General features: G+C 48.3%; 1 protein-coding gene across 1 annotated transcript in view; it reads right to left on the bottom strand.

Annotated features, from left to right (window-relative positions):
- LOC130202463 (forkhead box protein N3-like) overlaps positions 1 to 15,943 on the bottom strand; it is an 88,847-nt gene that overhangs the window by 34,038 nt on the left and 38,866 nt on the right. The window contains 2 exon segments of the mRNA XM_056428016.1: positions 4,079 to 4,338; positions 4,341 to 4,704. Coding sequence (XP_056283991.1) covers positions 4,079 to 4,338; positions 4,341 to 4,686 — 606 coding nt within the window. The 5' untranslated portion in view covers positions 4,687 to 4,704.

Below are 15,943 nucleotides of genomic sequence, written 5' to 3'. Positions count from 1 at the left end.
TAATCGGTTCGTGAAATTCTTATGTGCAAAACACCCGACAGCAGTAGCAGACTAAAAAAAGAATAAGAATGAGAATAAACTATACAATATCCACACAAAAAAAAGAAGAAAGTATTAACAATATATATATAAAACAATGTAATAGAATATACATCATGGCAATATATATATATAAAACAATGTAATAAAATATACACTTTTTGAGACTATATATATATATATATGTATATACATACAATATATATATACAATATATATATATATAAACAATGTAATAAAATATACACCATGGCCATAGATATTCACAGAATATGTTCTGGTGTGTAGTGTTAATGAGGGTCTCAGTCCTTGTTCAGCAGCCTGATGGCCTGACTGAAGAAGCTGTCCCTCAGTCTGTTTGTCGGCACTTGATACTGCGGTATCGCCTGCCTGACGGTAGAAGGGTGAACAGTTTGTGGCGGGGTGGTTATTGTCTTTCATCATCCGTTTGGCCCTGGCCACGCACCGCTTGGTGTATATGTCCAGGATGGAGGAAGCTCACCTCCAACGATGTACTGTGCCGACCGCACCACCTCTGTAGTGCCCTACGCTCCAGGGCGGTGCAGTTCCCGTACCAGACGGTGATGCAACCTGTCAGAACACTCTCGATGGTACTGGTGTAGAATGTTCTGAGGATGCGGGGGCCATGTTGAATTTCCTCAGTCGCCTAAGGAAATACAGGCGTTGTTGGGCCCTTTTCACCACGTGAGTGGTGTGCGTGGTCCATGTGAGGTCCTCGGAGATGTGCACGCCGAGGAACTTGAAGCTGCTGACCCTCTACTGCAACTCCGTCTATGGAGATGGGGTGTGCTCTCCTCTCCGCTTCCTGTAGTCCACGATCAGCTCCTTGGTCTTCTTGGCGTTGAGGACGAGGCTGTTCTCCTGGCACCACTGTACCAGTGATCCAACCTCCTCCCTACAGGCTGTCTCGTTGCGTGGGTGATCAGCCCCAACACTGTTGTGTCGTCAGCAAACTTGATGATGACGTTGGAGCTGTGCATGGCCGTGCAGTCGTGGGTGTACAGGAGTAGAGGAGAGGGCTCAACACGCATCCCTGAGGGGCTCCCGTGTTGAGGGTCAGCGGCTCTGAGGTGGTACCGCCCATCCTCACCACCTGGCGGCGGCCCGACAGGAAGTCCAGTATCCAGCTGCACATGGTAGAGTGCAGGCCTAGACCTCTGAGCTTGGTGTCGAGCTTGGCGGGAACAATAGTGTTGAACGCTGAGCTGTAGTCCACAACCAGCATTCGCACACAACAGTTCCTCCTCCAGGTGGGAAAGGCGGTGTGAAGTGCCATGGCAATGCGTCGTCCGGTGGATCTGTTTTGACGATATGCAAATTGCCATGGGTCCAGCGTGGCAGGCAACATGGAACAAATGAAGTCCTTGACCAACCTCTCAAGCATTTACTGACAATCGAGGTGAGGGCTACGGGTCTCCAGTCATTCAGGCAGGTTACCTTGGGGTGTTTGGGGACAGGCACAATGGTGGACATCTTGAAGCTCTCAGGAACAACAGCCTGGGACAGGGAGAGGTTGAAGATGTCTGCGAAGACTCCTGCCAACTGGTCTGCACATGCTCTGAGGGCGCCCGGGATGTGGTCGGGACCTGCCGCCTTCCGGATGTCCACCCGCTTGAAGGCTCTGCGCACGTCAGCCTCTGAGATGATCAGCAGGCTGGTCTCCTCGGCGGCGCTGCCTTCGGCGGGCTGCCGCTCACGCCGAACCGAGCAAAGAATGTATTTAGCTCGCCTGGGAGGGAGGTAGAGGAGTTCTCTTCACCGCTGGTTTTCCTCTGAAGTCCGTGATTGTCTGTAGCCCTTCCACACACCTCTCACGTCATGGCTCTTGAGCTTTTCCTCCACCTTGTTCCTGAACTCCCGCTTGGCAGAGCCGATGGTCTTACGGAGGTCGTAGCGGGCTCTTTTGTATTCCGCCATATTCCCGGAGTCAAAGGCGGTGTTACGCGTATGAGTGCAGCGCGAACATCGCCATTTATCCACGGTTTCTGGTTGGGATAACCGAACCGACTTGGTAGGAACAACGTCATCTATGCATTTCTTGATGAACCCGGTGACTGAGGACACGTACTCACTGACGTTGTTGTCCGACGCGACCCTGAACACATCCCAGTCAGCACGTTCAAAACAGTCCTGTAGCATAGACTCCGATTGGTCCGACCAGCGTTGCACTTCCTTCACAGCGATTGGTTGCTGCTTAAGCCTCTGCCTGTAGGCGGGAGTAGTTGGATGGGCGGTGGTCCGATTTGCGAACGGTGGGCGGAGGAGGGCTTTGTATCCATCCCGGAAGGGAGTGTAGCAGTGGTCGAGAATCCGCCCCTCGTGTTGCTTTTATGTGTTGGTAGAACTTGGAGAACTTTCTTCAGGTTCGCTTTGTTGAAGTCCCCGCCACAATGAAAGCAGCCTCGGGTGTGCCGACTCCTGCTCGCTGATCGCCCGTGAGTTCCTTCAGCGCTATGTCCGTGTTAGCTTGAGGCGGAATGTACACAGCAGTTACGGTGACTGCTGTAAACTCCGCGGTAGCCAGAATGGTCGACACATGAGCATTAGGTACTCCAGGTCCGGGGAACAGAACGACTTGAGAGTATGTACATGACTTTGGTTGCACCAAGATCTGTTTATCATGAGACATACCCCTCCACGATCTTTACCAGAGAGTCTTTGTTCTGTCCGCGGTGGGCGGAAAATCCTGCCGCTCGATGGCTGAGTCGGTAACCTCCTCCGACATCCATGTCTCCGTAAGGCAGATGATGCAGTTGTCCTAGTTTCCGGTGGAATTGAATACGAGCCTGTAGCTCGCTAGCTTATTGTCCAAAGACTGTACATTTGCCAGTAAAATGGTGGGTAGTGGGGTCGATTGGCTCGGCGTCTCAGCCTAACCAGCACGCCAGCTCGCTTCCCCTCCGTCGGCGGCGTTTCGTGAGATCGCGCCTAAATGGACGGAGATAGTTCCGCTACTGTTCCTGGCGGGACGTCCGAGTAAGAGTTGAAAAACTCTGGTAGGCGGCGAGCAACTGCCGATCCAATCTCCAGAAGTGTGCATCTGTCGTACGTTAACTGGCTGCTAACGTTTTGTGCAAAAATAGTCGCAATAAGAAGAATAAATAACAAAAAACTACTACAAAATCCGGGAGCTCGCAACACAGCCGCCATCACGTACGGCGCCATATCAAGTACACAACCTCTGTACACAGGAGACCTCCCTGACCTTTGACCTCTGACCTTTGACCTCACACCAGGAACAACTCGATGGCTGCTGCTCGCTCTAGGTATGTTCTCTCGTCACATGTTACTGAGTGTGTGTGACCAGCAGCAGAGCGAAAACCGAGCAGCTCCGGCCACCAGGGGGCCGGGCGGTCAGGAGGAACCATCGCCGGCCGGCGCGGTGACAGGGGGAGCCGTTTACGATGAGCACATCCAACATGAGCGATATCGATCTCCCCATGAAGACTTCATCACATTAACCGAGAACCAAGTCCGACCGGATCACGTCAACACGATTATGAAGGACCCGATTCATCCAGGACCCAAAACCCCAAATCATCCAAAATAACCCCAAATAACCCTAAATAACCCCAAATAACCCCAAATCATCCAAAATATCCCCAAATATCCAAAAATAACCCAAATCATCAAAAATATCCCAAAACAACCCAAAACATCACAAAATATCACAAAATAACCCCAAATATCACAAAATATCACAAAATAACCCAAAATGTCCAAAAATATCACAAAATATCACAAAATAACCCAAAATATCACAAAATATCACAAAATAACCTAAAATATCCCCAAATATCACAAAATATCCCAAAATAACCAAAAATATCCCAAAATATCATAAAATATCACAAAATAACCAAAAATATCCCAAAATATCCCAAAATAACCAAAAATATCCCAAAATACCACAAAATATCACAAAATATCGCGAAATATCACAAAATAATCATAATTATCACAAAATATCCCAAATAACCCAAATCCTCCGCGTGGCGTGCACCTGTGCGCGGCTCACCTGGCTGCGGTCCTTGTCCACCTTCTTGAAGCACTTGTTGAGCGACAGGTTGTGGCGCACCGAGTTCTTCCAGCCGGTCGGCGCTCCGGAGAAGTACGGGAAGTGCTCCAGGATCCAGCCGTAGATCTCCTTCACCGGCAGCCGCTTGTCGGCCGCGTCCTCGATGGCCATGAAGATCAGGCAGCTGAAGGAGTACGGCGGCTTCCTGTCGGCGCCCGCCGCCCGTCGCAGGCGCCGTGTCGCCGGCGGCGTCGTCGGGCCGGCGGCGGCGAGGGCGAGCGCGGCCGGCGCGGCCCGTCGGGGTCCTGCAGCGGCGACACGCTGCGCAGACCCGAGTGGCTGAAGCTGTTCAGGAGGTCGGTGCTCTGGAGCCAGGACAGGCTGGTCAGCTCCTCGTCCTCCGCCCGCGAGAAGGAGGCGGACAGGCCGGCCAGCTCCTCGTCCTCCGCCCGCGAGAAGGAGGCGCACAGCGACAGCGACAGGTCGGCGGCGTCCGCCTCCGACGTGGCGGCGCCGCCCTGCCGGAGCGACGGGCTCAAGCCCCGAGAGGCGCCGGCGCCGCTACTGGGGCTCTGGGCCTTCTTACTGGGGGGCATGGTGGGACCCATCCAGCCCAGGGCTCACTGCTGGAGAGGAGGAGGAGGAGAGGAGGAGGAGGAGGAGGAGAGGGGGAGGAGGAGGAGAGGAGGAGGAGGGAAGGAGAGGAGGAGGAGGGAAGGAGGAGGAGGAGGAGGGGGAGGAGGAGAGAAAATAAACCCGGTCAGCTTCATACAGCATCAGTTCTTGTTAAAGTGGAGGAGACACGTAACTCTAGAGGTGAACCACATGTTGGAGCTCAGGGTGAAGAGACTGAAACACACACTCTACTGGTAGTGTACATTTAGTGCGGTACCAAAACACACACACACACTCACACACACACACACACACACACCCATACTCACACACACACACTCACACACACACACACACTCACACACACCCACACTCACACACACACACTCACACTCACTCACACACACACACACACACACACACACTCCTGTGTCCACACACACACTCCTGTGATCCCCCCCCCTCTTCACTTCTCTACTGTTGATAACTCTTCATAGCCGACGGGATAAATATAGGAACCTCTCCTCTCCTTCACGTCTCCTCTCCTCTCCTTCAGGTCTCCTCTCCTTCGCGTCTCCTCTCCTCTCCTTCACCTCTCCTCTCCTTCACGTCTCCTCTCCTTCATGTCTCGTCTCCTTCATGTCTCCTCTCCTTCACGTCTCCTCTCCTCTCCTTCAGGTCTCCTCTCTTCACGTCTCCTTCATGTCTCGTCTCCTTCACGTCTCCTCTCCTTCACGTCTCCTCTCCTCTCCTTCAGGTCTCCTCTCCTTCACGTCTCCTCTCCTTCATGTCTCGTCTCCTTCACGTCTCCTCTCCTTCGCGTCTCCTCTCCTTCACGTCTCCTCTCCTTCACGTCTCCTCTCCTTCATGTCTCGTCTCCTTCACGTCTCCTCTCCTTCACGTCTCCTCTCCTCTCCTTCAGGTCTCCTCTCCTTCACCTCCTCTCCTTCACGTCTCCTCTCCTTCACGTATCCTCTCCTTCACGTCTCCTCTCCTTCACATCTCCTCTCCTCTCCTTCAGGTCTCCTCTCCTTCGCGTCTCCTCTCCTCTCCTTCACGTCTCCTCTCCTTCATGTCTCCTCTCCTCTCCTTCATGTCTCCTCTCCTCTCCTTCACGTCTCCTCTCCTTCACGTCTCCTCTCCTCTCCTTCACGTCTCGTCTCCTTCACGTCTCCTCTCCTTCACATCTCCTCTCCTCTCCTTCATGTCTCCTCTCCTCTCCTTCACGTCTCCTCTTCTCTCCTTCACGTCTCCTCTCCTTCACATCTCCTCTCCTCTCCTTCACGTCTCCTCTTCTCTCCTTCACGTCTCCTCTCCTCTCCTTCACGTCTCCTCTCCTCTCCTTCACGTCTCGTCTCCTTCACGTCTCCTCTCCTCTCCTTCACGTCTCCTCTCTCCTCTCCTTCACATCTCCTCTCCTTCGCGTCTCCTTTCCTCCACGTCTCCTCTCCTTCACGTCTCCTCTCAATTCAATTCAATTCAATTCAGTTTATTTGTATAGCCCAATTTCACAAATTACAAATTTGTCTCGGAGTGCTTTACAATCTGTACACATAGACATCCCTGCCCCAAAACCTCACATCGGACCAGGAAAAACTCCCAAATAACCCTTCAGGGGGAAAAAAAGGGAAGAAACCTGCAGGAGAGCAACAGAGGAGGATCCCTCTCCTAGTATGGACAGATGCAATAGATGTCATGTGACCAGAAGGACAGATTTAGAGTTAAAATACATTCAATGAATATGACAGAGTGTATGAATAGTTCATAGTAGGCATATTCCACGATGGAGACCTCCACGATCCATCAGGCAGATGGCGGTGGGGAGGAGGAGTGGGCGGAGTCTCAACAGTGGGCGGAGTCTCAACAGGACAGTGGCGTAGTCATGAGCAGGAATTCCACGACCCAGACCTCGATGATCCATCAGGCAGATAGGATCTATGCCGTCTCATAGGGTCCGATGACCCCATGAGACGTGAAGTCAAAAGGACTCCGGGGAGAAAGCAGAGTTAGTAACGTGTGATGGAGAGATGAACATTCATCCCTAAGGAGAGAAAAAAGAGGAGATAGGTGCTCAGTGCATCCTAAACGTCCCCCGGCAGCTATAAGCCTATAGCAGCATATCAAGGGGCTGGACCAGGGCAAACCTGATTCAGCCCTAACTATAAGCTCTGTCAAAGAGGAAGGTCTTAAGTCTACTCTTAAACGAGGTGACTGTGTCTGCCTCCCGGACTGAAGGTGAAGCTGGTTCCATAAAGAGGAGCTTGATAACTAAAGGCTCTGGCTCCCATTCTACTTTTTAAGACTCTAGGAACTACAAGTAGTCCGCATTTAGTGAGCGTAGCTCTCTAGTGGGCAATATGGTACTACAAGCTCCTTAAGATATGATGGTGCATCACCAATCAAGGCTTTGTACGTTAAGAGAAGAATTTTAAAAGTGATTCTTGATTTTACTGGGAGCCAGTGCAGAGCAGCTAGTGCAGGAGTGATGTGATCTCTTTTCTTAGTTTTAGTGAGAACACGAGCTGCAGCATTCTGGATCAACTGGAGGGACCTAAGAGATTTATTAGAGCAGCCTGCTAATAAGGAGTTGCAGTAATCCAGTCTCAAGTAACGAACGTGAACCAATTTTTCTGCATCTTTTGAGACAAGATGTGCCTGATTTTTGAAATATTACGTAGATGAAAGAATGCAGTCCTTGAGATTTGCTTTACGTGGGAGTTAAAGGACAAGTCCCGATCAAAGATAACGCCAAGATTCTTTACAGTGGTGTTGGATGCCAGGGCAATGCCGTCTACCGAATCCACATCACCAGATAATTGATCTCTGAGGTGCTCAGGGCCGATTAAAATTACTTCGGTTTTGTCTGAGTTTAACATCAAGAAGTTGCAGGTCATCCATGTTTTTATGTCTTTAAGACATGCTTGAATTTTACAGAGTTGGTTGCTCTCCTCTGGTTTTATCGATAGAAACTATAGAAACTATAGAAACTACATCAGCGCAGAGCTGAAGGTCCTGATGGCATCAGCCCCAGGGTCCTAAAGACCTGCGCCACCCAGCTGTCTGGTGTCCTGCAGCGCCTCTTCAACCTCAGCCTGAGGCTGGGGGAAGTCCCGGTGCTGTGGAAGACGTCGTGCCTGGTCCCTGTCCCAAAGAAGTCAGCACCATCTGGCCTCAACGACTACCGACCGGTCGCCCTCACCTCCCATGTGATGAAGGTGCTGGAGAGGCTGGTCTTGGCCCACCTCCGGCCGCAGGTGAAATCATCGTTGGACCCTCTGCAATTTGCTTACCAGCCTCATGTGGGAGTGGACGACGCCATCATCTACCTGCTGCAACGAGCTCAGTCGCACCTGGATGGAACCGATGTCTCTGTGAGAGTCACTTTCTTTGACTTCTCCAGTGCATTTAACACCATCCAGCCACTGCTGCTGAGTGAGAAGCTGCGGTGGCAGTGTGGGCCGTCCACCATCTCCTGGATCACTGACTACCTCACAGGCAGACCACAGTTTGTCAGAATGGGCCGTGTGCTGTCTGGGCGGTGGTCAGTGATGTTGAGCCCCACAGGGAACTGTTCTGTCTCCGTTCCTCTTGACCCTGTACACCAGTGACTTCCAGTAGAACACGGAGTCATGCCATCTGCAGAAGTACTCTGATGATTCTGCAGTGGTCGGGTATTAGGGATGGACGGGAGGAGGAGTACAGGGCCGTGGTGAGTGACTTTGTAAAGTGGGCGATGAGAACCACCTGCGGCTGAACGTGGCCAAGACCAGAGAGATGGTGGTGGACTTCAGGAGGAAGGCGACAGCTCCTACACCTCTGAGTGTCCTGGGGTGGACGTGGACATGGTGGAGGAGTACAAGTACCTGGGCGTCTCCACCGACAGCCGACTGAACTGGAAGGCCAACATCAACGCTGTGTACAAGAAGGGGATGAGTCGACTCTTTCCTGAGAAAGCTTGATCCTTCAACGTGTGCAGCAAGATGCTGGAGTTATTCTACCAGTCGGTTGTCGCCAGTGTGCTGCACTTTGCCATTGTCTGCTGGGGAGCAGCATCGAGCCGGTGACACCAGCCGTCTTAACAAACTGGTTAGGAAGGCTGGCTCCATCATCGCTGCCAGCTGGAGCACCTGGAACAGGTGGTGGAGAGGAGGTCGTTGAAGAAACTGGTGTCCATATTGGACAACCGGACCACCCTCTCCACCACCTCCTACAGGGACAGAGGAGTACTTTCTCCAGACGTCTCCTCACGCTCCGCTGCCACAAGGAGAGATACAGGAGAACATTCCTGCCGACGGCTATGAGGCTCTACAACAGTTCACCTCTTGCCAGATCACCCTAACCCTTCTTATATTTTGTGTTTTGTTTTTATTCTTGTGTTGCTGCTACTGACTCGACAAATTTCCCCTTGGGGATTAATAAAGTATATATCTATCTATCTATCTATCTATATAGTTGAGTATCATCTGCATAACAATGAAAGTTGATGGAGTGTTTCCTGATAATATTGCCCAAAGGAAGCATGTATAAGGTAAATAAAATTGGTCCAAGCATGGAACCTTGTGGAACTCCGTGATTAACGTTGGTGGTTATCGAGGCGTCATCGTTTACAAATACAAACTGAGATCGATCTGATAAATAGGATTTAAACCAAATTAGTGCCGTGCCTGAAATGCCAATCGACTGCTCCAGTCTCTGTAACAGGATGTCATGGTCAATGGTGTCGAATGCAGCACTAAGGTCTAACAAGACCAGGACAGAGAGGAGTCCTTTATCTGCTGCCATTAAGAGGTCATTTGTAATTTTCACCAGTGCTGTCTCGGTGGTGTTTTCTAAATCCTGATTGAAATTTCTCAAATAAACTATTATGATGTAGAAAGTCGCACAACTGATTTGCGACCACTTTCTCAAGGATCTTGGAGAGGAAGGGGAGGTTAGAGATCGGTCTGTAGTTAGCCAATACCTCTGGATCCAGAGTGGGCTTCTTCAGGAGAGGTTTAATAACAGCCACTTTGAAGGAGTGTGGTACGTGGCCTGTTAGCAGAGACACATTGATAATATCTAATAGAGAGCCGCCAATTAAAGGCAAAACGTCTTTAAGCAGCCCCGTCGGGATGGGGTCCAAGAGACAGGTAGACGTGTTCGAAGTAGAAACCGTTGAAGATAATTGGTCACGGTTGATGGGAGAAAAGCCCTCCAAATATACACCAGGGCATACAGCGGTTTCCAAGGCCATTCCACTTGAGGACAGATTGGCACTGGTTATGGGCAAGAGATTATTAATCTTGTCCCTAATAGTTAAAATCTTTTCATTAAAGAAGTTCATAAAGTCATTACCACTAAGGTTTATAGGAATGCTCGGCTCCACAGAGCTGTGACTCTCTGTCAGCCTGGCTACAGTGCTGAAGAGAAACCTGGGTTGTTTTTATTTTTTCTATTACTGATGAGTAATAGGCTGCTCTGGCATTACGGAGGGCCTTCTTATATGTTTTAAGACTATCTCGCCAAACTAAGCGGGATTCTTCCAGATTAGTTGAACGCCATATGCGTTCAAGCTTTCGTGACGTTTGCTTTAGTTTGCGGGTCTGAGGGTTATACCAGGGAGCAAACCTCCTCTTCCTCACTGTCTTCTTCTTCAGAGGGGCGATCGAGTCCAGTGTCATTCTCAGAGAGCCTATGGCACTGTCAACAAGATGATCAATCTGGGACGGACTAAAGTTAGACCAGGAGTCCTCTGTTATATTGAGACGTGGTATCGAATCAAATACAGAAGGAATCGCTTCTTTAAATTTAGCTACAGCACTATCAGTTAGACATCTAGTGTAGAAACTTTTGACTACCGGAGTACACTCCGGTAGTATAAATTCAAAAGTGATGAGGTTGTGGTCTGACAGAAGAGGATTCTGTGGGAAGACGTTCAAATGCTCAATGTCAACGCCATAAGTAAGAACAAGATCAAGCGTGTGGCCAAAGCTGTGAGTGGGTTTCTGTACTCTCTGACAGAAGCCAATCGAGTCCAACAAGGAGATGAATGCAGCACTAAGGCAATCATTATCAACATCCACATGGATATTAAAATCTCCAACAATAATAACTTTATCGGTTTTAAGAACCAAACTAGATATACATTCTGAGAATTCAGATATAAACTCTGAATATGGACCTGGTGGCCGGTACAGAATCACAAATCGAATTGGCTGTCGTGTTTTCCAGGTTGGATGTGAAAGACTAAGAACAAGGCTTTCAAATGAGGTGTAGTGTAATTTTGGTTGAGGATTAATTAATAGGCTCGATTCAAAGATGGCTGCTACTCCACCTCCTCGACCGGTGCCTCGAGGAATGTGAGTATTAATATGACTTGGAGGAGTCGATTCATTCAGGCAGACATATTCTTCATGGCTCAGCCAGGTTTCAGTTAGGCAACATAAATCAATGTGATTATCTGATATTAAATCATTCAGTAACACAGCTTTAGATGACAGAGATCGAATATTTAGGAGACCACATTTAATAGACCTATTTTGTTGCACTGCTGAAATAATGGTGTTAACTTGTATAAGGTTATTGTGTTCGACTCCTCTTCTGCTTACTTTTGATTTATTTAATTGAAGTGGCCGTGGGACAGACACAGTCTCTACTCTAAAGTCAAGGGTGGGTAACTGCTCGAATGGAAGAGCAGAGAAGGGTGTTAAACTACAACTCTGCTCCGGTTCCTGATCTGAACCCTGGGTTGTCATGGATTAAGTCCGGTGATCAACTTGGTCATATTCGCAGAAACGAGGCGCTCGTCCAACGTGGGATGAATGCCGCCTCCTCATCAGATCAGGTTTTCCCCAGAAAGTCTTCCAGTTGTCTACGTAGCCCACATTATTCGCTGGGCACCACCTCGACAGCCAGCGGTTGAAAGACGACATTCGGCTATACAATTCATCTGTCTGCACATTTGGGAGAGGGCCAGAGAAAATTACGGTGTCCGACAACGTCTTGGCATAAGCACATACGGATTCCACATTAATTTTAGTGACTTCCGACCGACGGGCTCGGGCGTCATTACCACCGGCGTGTATTACAATCTGACTCTCCTCTCCTTCACGTCTCCTCTCCTTCGCGTCTCCTCTCCTTCACGTCTCCTCTCCTTCACGTCTCCTCTCCTGGCTCTCCTCTCCTCGCCTCTCCTTCACTCTCCTCTCTCTCCTTCACATCTCCTCTCCTTCATGTCTCCTCCTCCTCTCCTCTCTCCTCTCCTTCACTCTCCTCTCCTCTCCTCTCCCTCCTTCCACCTCTCCTCTCCTTCACGTCTCTTCTCTGCACTGTTTTGATGTTGAGTTTAATTAATTAAAATGTCCCCATGTGTGTGTGTGATGTGTGTGTGTGTGTGTGCACCTGTATGTTCATGTGTGTGTTTGACGTGTGTGTGCACCTGTATGTTCATGTGTGTGTTTGATGTGTGTGTGCACCTGTATGTTCATGTGTGTGTGTGTGTGCACCTGTATGTTCATGTGTGTGTTTGATGTGTGTGTGCACCTGTATGTTCATGTGTGTGTGTGTGTGTGTGTGCACCTGTATGTTCATGTGTGTGTTTGATGTGTGTGCACCTGTATGTTCATGTGTGTGTGTGTGTGTGCACCTGTATGTTCATGTGTGTGTTTGATGTGTGTGTGCACCTGTATGTTCATGTGTGTGTGTGATGTGTGTGTGTGTGTGTGCACCTGTATGTTCATGTGTGTGTTTGATGTGTGTGTGCACCTGTATGTTCATGTGTGTGTGTGATGTGTGTGTGTGCACCTGTATGTTCATGTGTGTGTTTGATGTGTGTGTGCACCTGTATGTTCATGTGTGTGTGATGTGTGTGTGTGTGTGCACCTGTATGTTCATGTGTGTGTTTGATGTGTGTGTGCACCTGTATGTTCATGTGTGTGTGTGATGTGTGTGTGCACCTGTATGTTCATGTGTGTGTTTGTCGAGTGTGTGTGTGCACCTGTATGTTCATGTGTGTGTTTGACGTGTGTGTGTGTGTGGACCTGTATGTTCATGTGTGTGTTTGATGTGTGTGTGCACCAGTATGTTCATGTGTGTGTTTGACGTGTGTGTGCACCTGTATGTTCATGTGTGTGTTTGACGTGTGTGTGTGTGTGCACCTGTATGTTCATGTGTGGAGTCTTGTTTGAAGCTGCTGGCTAAGGATAAGCGGAGATACAGTCAGATTGTAATACACGCCGGTGGTAATGACGCCCGAGCCCGCCGCTCGGAACTCACTAAAATTAATGTGGAATCCGTGTGTGCTTATGCCAAGACGTTGTCGGACACCGTAATTTTCTCTGGCCCTCTCCCAAATTTGCAGACAGACGAATTGTATAGCCGAATGTCGTCTTTCAACCGCTGGCTGTCGAGGTGGTGCCCAGCGAATAATGTGGGCTACGAGACAACTGGAAGACTTTCTGGGGAAAACCTGATCTGATGAGGAGAGACGGCATTCATCCCACGTTGGACGGAGCGTCTCATTTCTGCGAATATGACCAAGTTGATCACCGGACTTAATCTATGACAACCCAGGGTTCAGATCAGGAACCGGGAGCAGAGTTGTAGTTTAACACCCTTCTCTGCTCTTCCATTCGAGCAGTTACCCACCCATGACTTTAGAGTAGAGACTGTGTCTGTCCCACGGCCACTTCAATTAAATAAATCAAAAGTAAGCAGAAGAGGAGTCGTACACAATAACCTTATACAAGTTAACACAATTATTTCAGCAGTGCAACAAAATAGGTCTATTAAATGTGGTCTCCTAAATATTCGATCTCTGTCATCTAAAGCTGTGTTACTAAATGATTTAATATCAGATAATCACATTGATTTATGTTGCCTAACTGAAACCTGGCTGAGCCATGAAGAATATGTCTGCCTGAATGAATCGACTCTCCAAGTCATATTAATACTCACATTCCTCGAGGCACCGGTCGAGGAGGTGGAGTAGCAGCCATCTTTGAATCGAGCCTATTAATTAATCCTCAACCAAAATTACACTACACCTCATTTGAAAGCCTTGTTCTTAGTCTTTCACATCCAACCTGGAAAACACTACAGCCAATTCGATTTGTGATTCTGTACCGCCACCAGGTCCATATTCAGAGTTTATATCTGAATTCTCAGAATTTATATCAAGTTTGGTTCTTAAAACCGATAAAGTTATTATTGTTGGAGATTTTAATATCCATGTGGATGTTGATAATGATTGCCTTAGTGCTGCATTCATCTCCTTGTTGGACTCGATTGGCTTCTGTCAGAGAGTACAGAAACCCACTCACAGCTTTGGCCACACGCTTGATCTTGTTCTTACTTATGGCGTGACATTGAGCATTTGAACGCCTTCCCACAGAATCCTCTTCTGTCAGACCACAACCTCATAACTTTTGAATTTATACTACCGGAGTGTACTCCGTTAGTCAAAAGTTTCTACACTAGATGTCTAACTGATAGTGCTGTAGCTAAATTTAAAGAAGCGATTCCTTCTGTATTTGATTCGATACCACGCCTCAATATAACAGAGGACTCCTGGTCTACCTTTAGTCCGTCCCAGATTGATCATCTTGTTGACAGTGCCATAGGCTCTCTGAGAATGACACTGGACTCGATAGCCCTCTGAAGAAGAAGACAGTGAGGAAGAGGAGGTTTGCTCCTGGTATAACCCTCAGACCCGCAAACTGAAGCAACGTCACGAAAGCTTGAACGCATATGGCTCAACTAATCTCAAGAATCCCGCTTAGTTTGGCGAGATAGTCTTAAAACATATAAGAAGGCCCTCCGTAATGCCAGAGCAGCCTATTACTCATCAATAATAGAAAAATAAAAACAACCCCAGGTTTCTCTTCAGCACTGTAGCCAGGCTGACAGAGAGTCACAGCTCTGTGGAGCCGAGCATTCCTATAAACCTTAGTGGTAATGACTTTATGAACTTCTTTAATGAAAAGATTTTAACTATTAGGGACAAGATTAATAATCTCTTGCCCATAACCAGTGCCAATCTGTTCTCAAGTGGAATGGCCTTGGAAACCGCTGTATGCCCTGGTGTATATTTGAGGATTTTCTCCTATCAACCGTGACCAATTATTTTCAACGGTTTCTACTTGAACACGCCTACCTGTCTCTTGGACCCCATCCCGACGAGGCTGCTTAAAGACGTTTTGCCTTTAATTGGCGGCTCTCTATTAGATATTATCAATGTGTCTCTGCTAACAGGCCACGCACCACACTCCTTCAAGGTGGCTGTTATTAAACCTCTCCTGAAGAAGCCCACTCTGGATCCAGAGGTATTGGCTAACTACAGACCGATCTCTAACCTCCCCTTCCTCTCCAAGATCCTTGAGAAAGTGGTCGCAAATCAGTTGTGCGACTTTCTACATCATAATAGTTTATTTGAGAAATTTCAATCAGGATTTAGAAAACACCACAGCACCGAGACGGCACTGGTGAAAATTACAAATGACCTCTTAATGGCAGCAGATAAAGGACTCCTCTCTGTCCTGGTCTTGTTAGACCTTAGTGCTGCATTCGACACCATTGACCATGACATCCTGTTACAGAGACTGGAGCAGTCGATTGGCATTTCAGGCACGGCACTAATTTGGTTTAAATCCTATTTATCAGATCGATCTCAGTTTGTATTTGTAAACGATGACGCCGATAACCACCAACGTTAATCACGGAGTTCCACAAGGTTCTGTGCTTGGACCAATTTTATTTACCTTATACATGCTTCCTTTGGGCAATATTATCAGGAAACACTCCATAAACTTTCATTGTTATGCAGATGACACTCAACTATATTTATCGATAAAACCAGAGGAGAGCAACCAACTCTGTAAAATTCAAGCATGTCTTAAAGACATAAAACATGGATGACCTGCAACTTCTTGATGTTAAACTCAGACAAAACCAAGTAATTTTAATCGGCCCTGAGCACCTCAGAGATCAATTATCTGGTGATGTGGATTCTGTAGACGGCATTGCCCTGGCATCCAACACCACTGTAAAGAATCTTGGCGTTATCTTTGATCGACTTGTCCTTTAACTCCCACGTAAAGCAAATCTCAAGGACTGCATTCTTTCATCTACGTAATATTTCAATAATCAGGCACATCTTGTCTCAAAAAGATGCAGAAAAATTGGTTCACGCGTTCGTTACTTCGAGACTGGATTACTGCAACTCCTTATTAGCAGGCTGCTCTAATAAATCTCTTAGGTCCCTCCAGTTGATCC

The sequence above is a fragment of the Pseudoliparis swirei genome, chromosome 12 (assembly GCF_029220125.1).
Source record: "Pseudoliparis swirei isolate HS2019 ecotype Mariana Trench chromosome 12, NWPU_hadal_v1, whole genome shotgun sequence".
Taxonomy (NCBI): Eukaryota; Metazoa; Chordata; class Actinopteri; order Perciformes; family Liparidae; genus Pseudoliparis; species Pseudoliparis swirei.
Note: the sequence above shows the minus strand (reverse complement) of the source record. Positions and strands in the feature narration are given on the sequence as shown.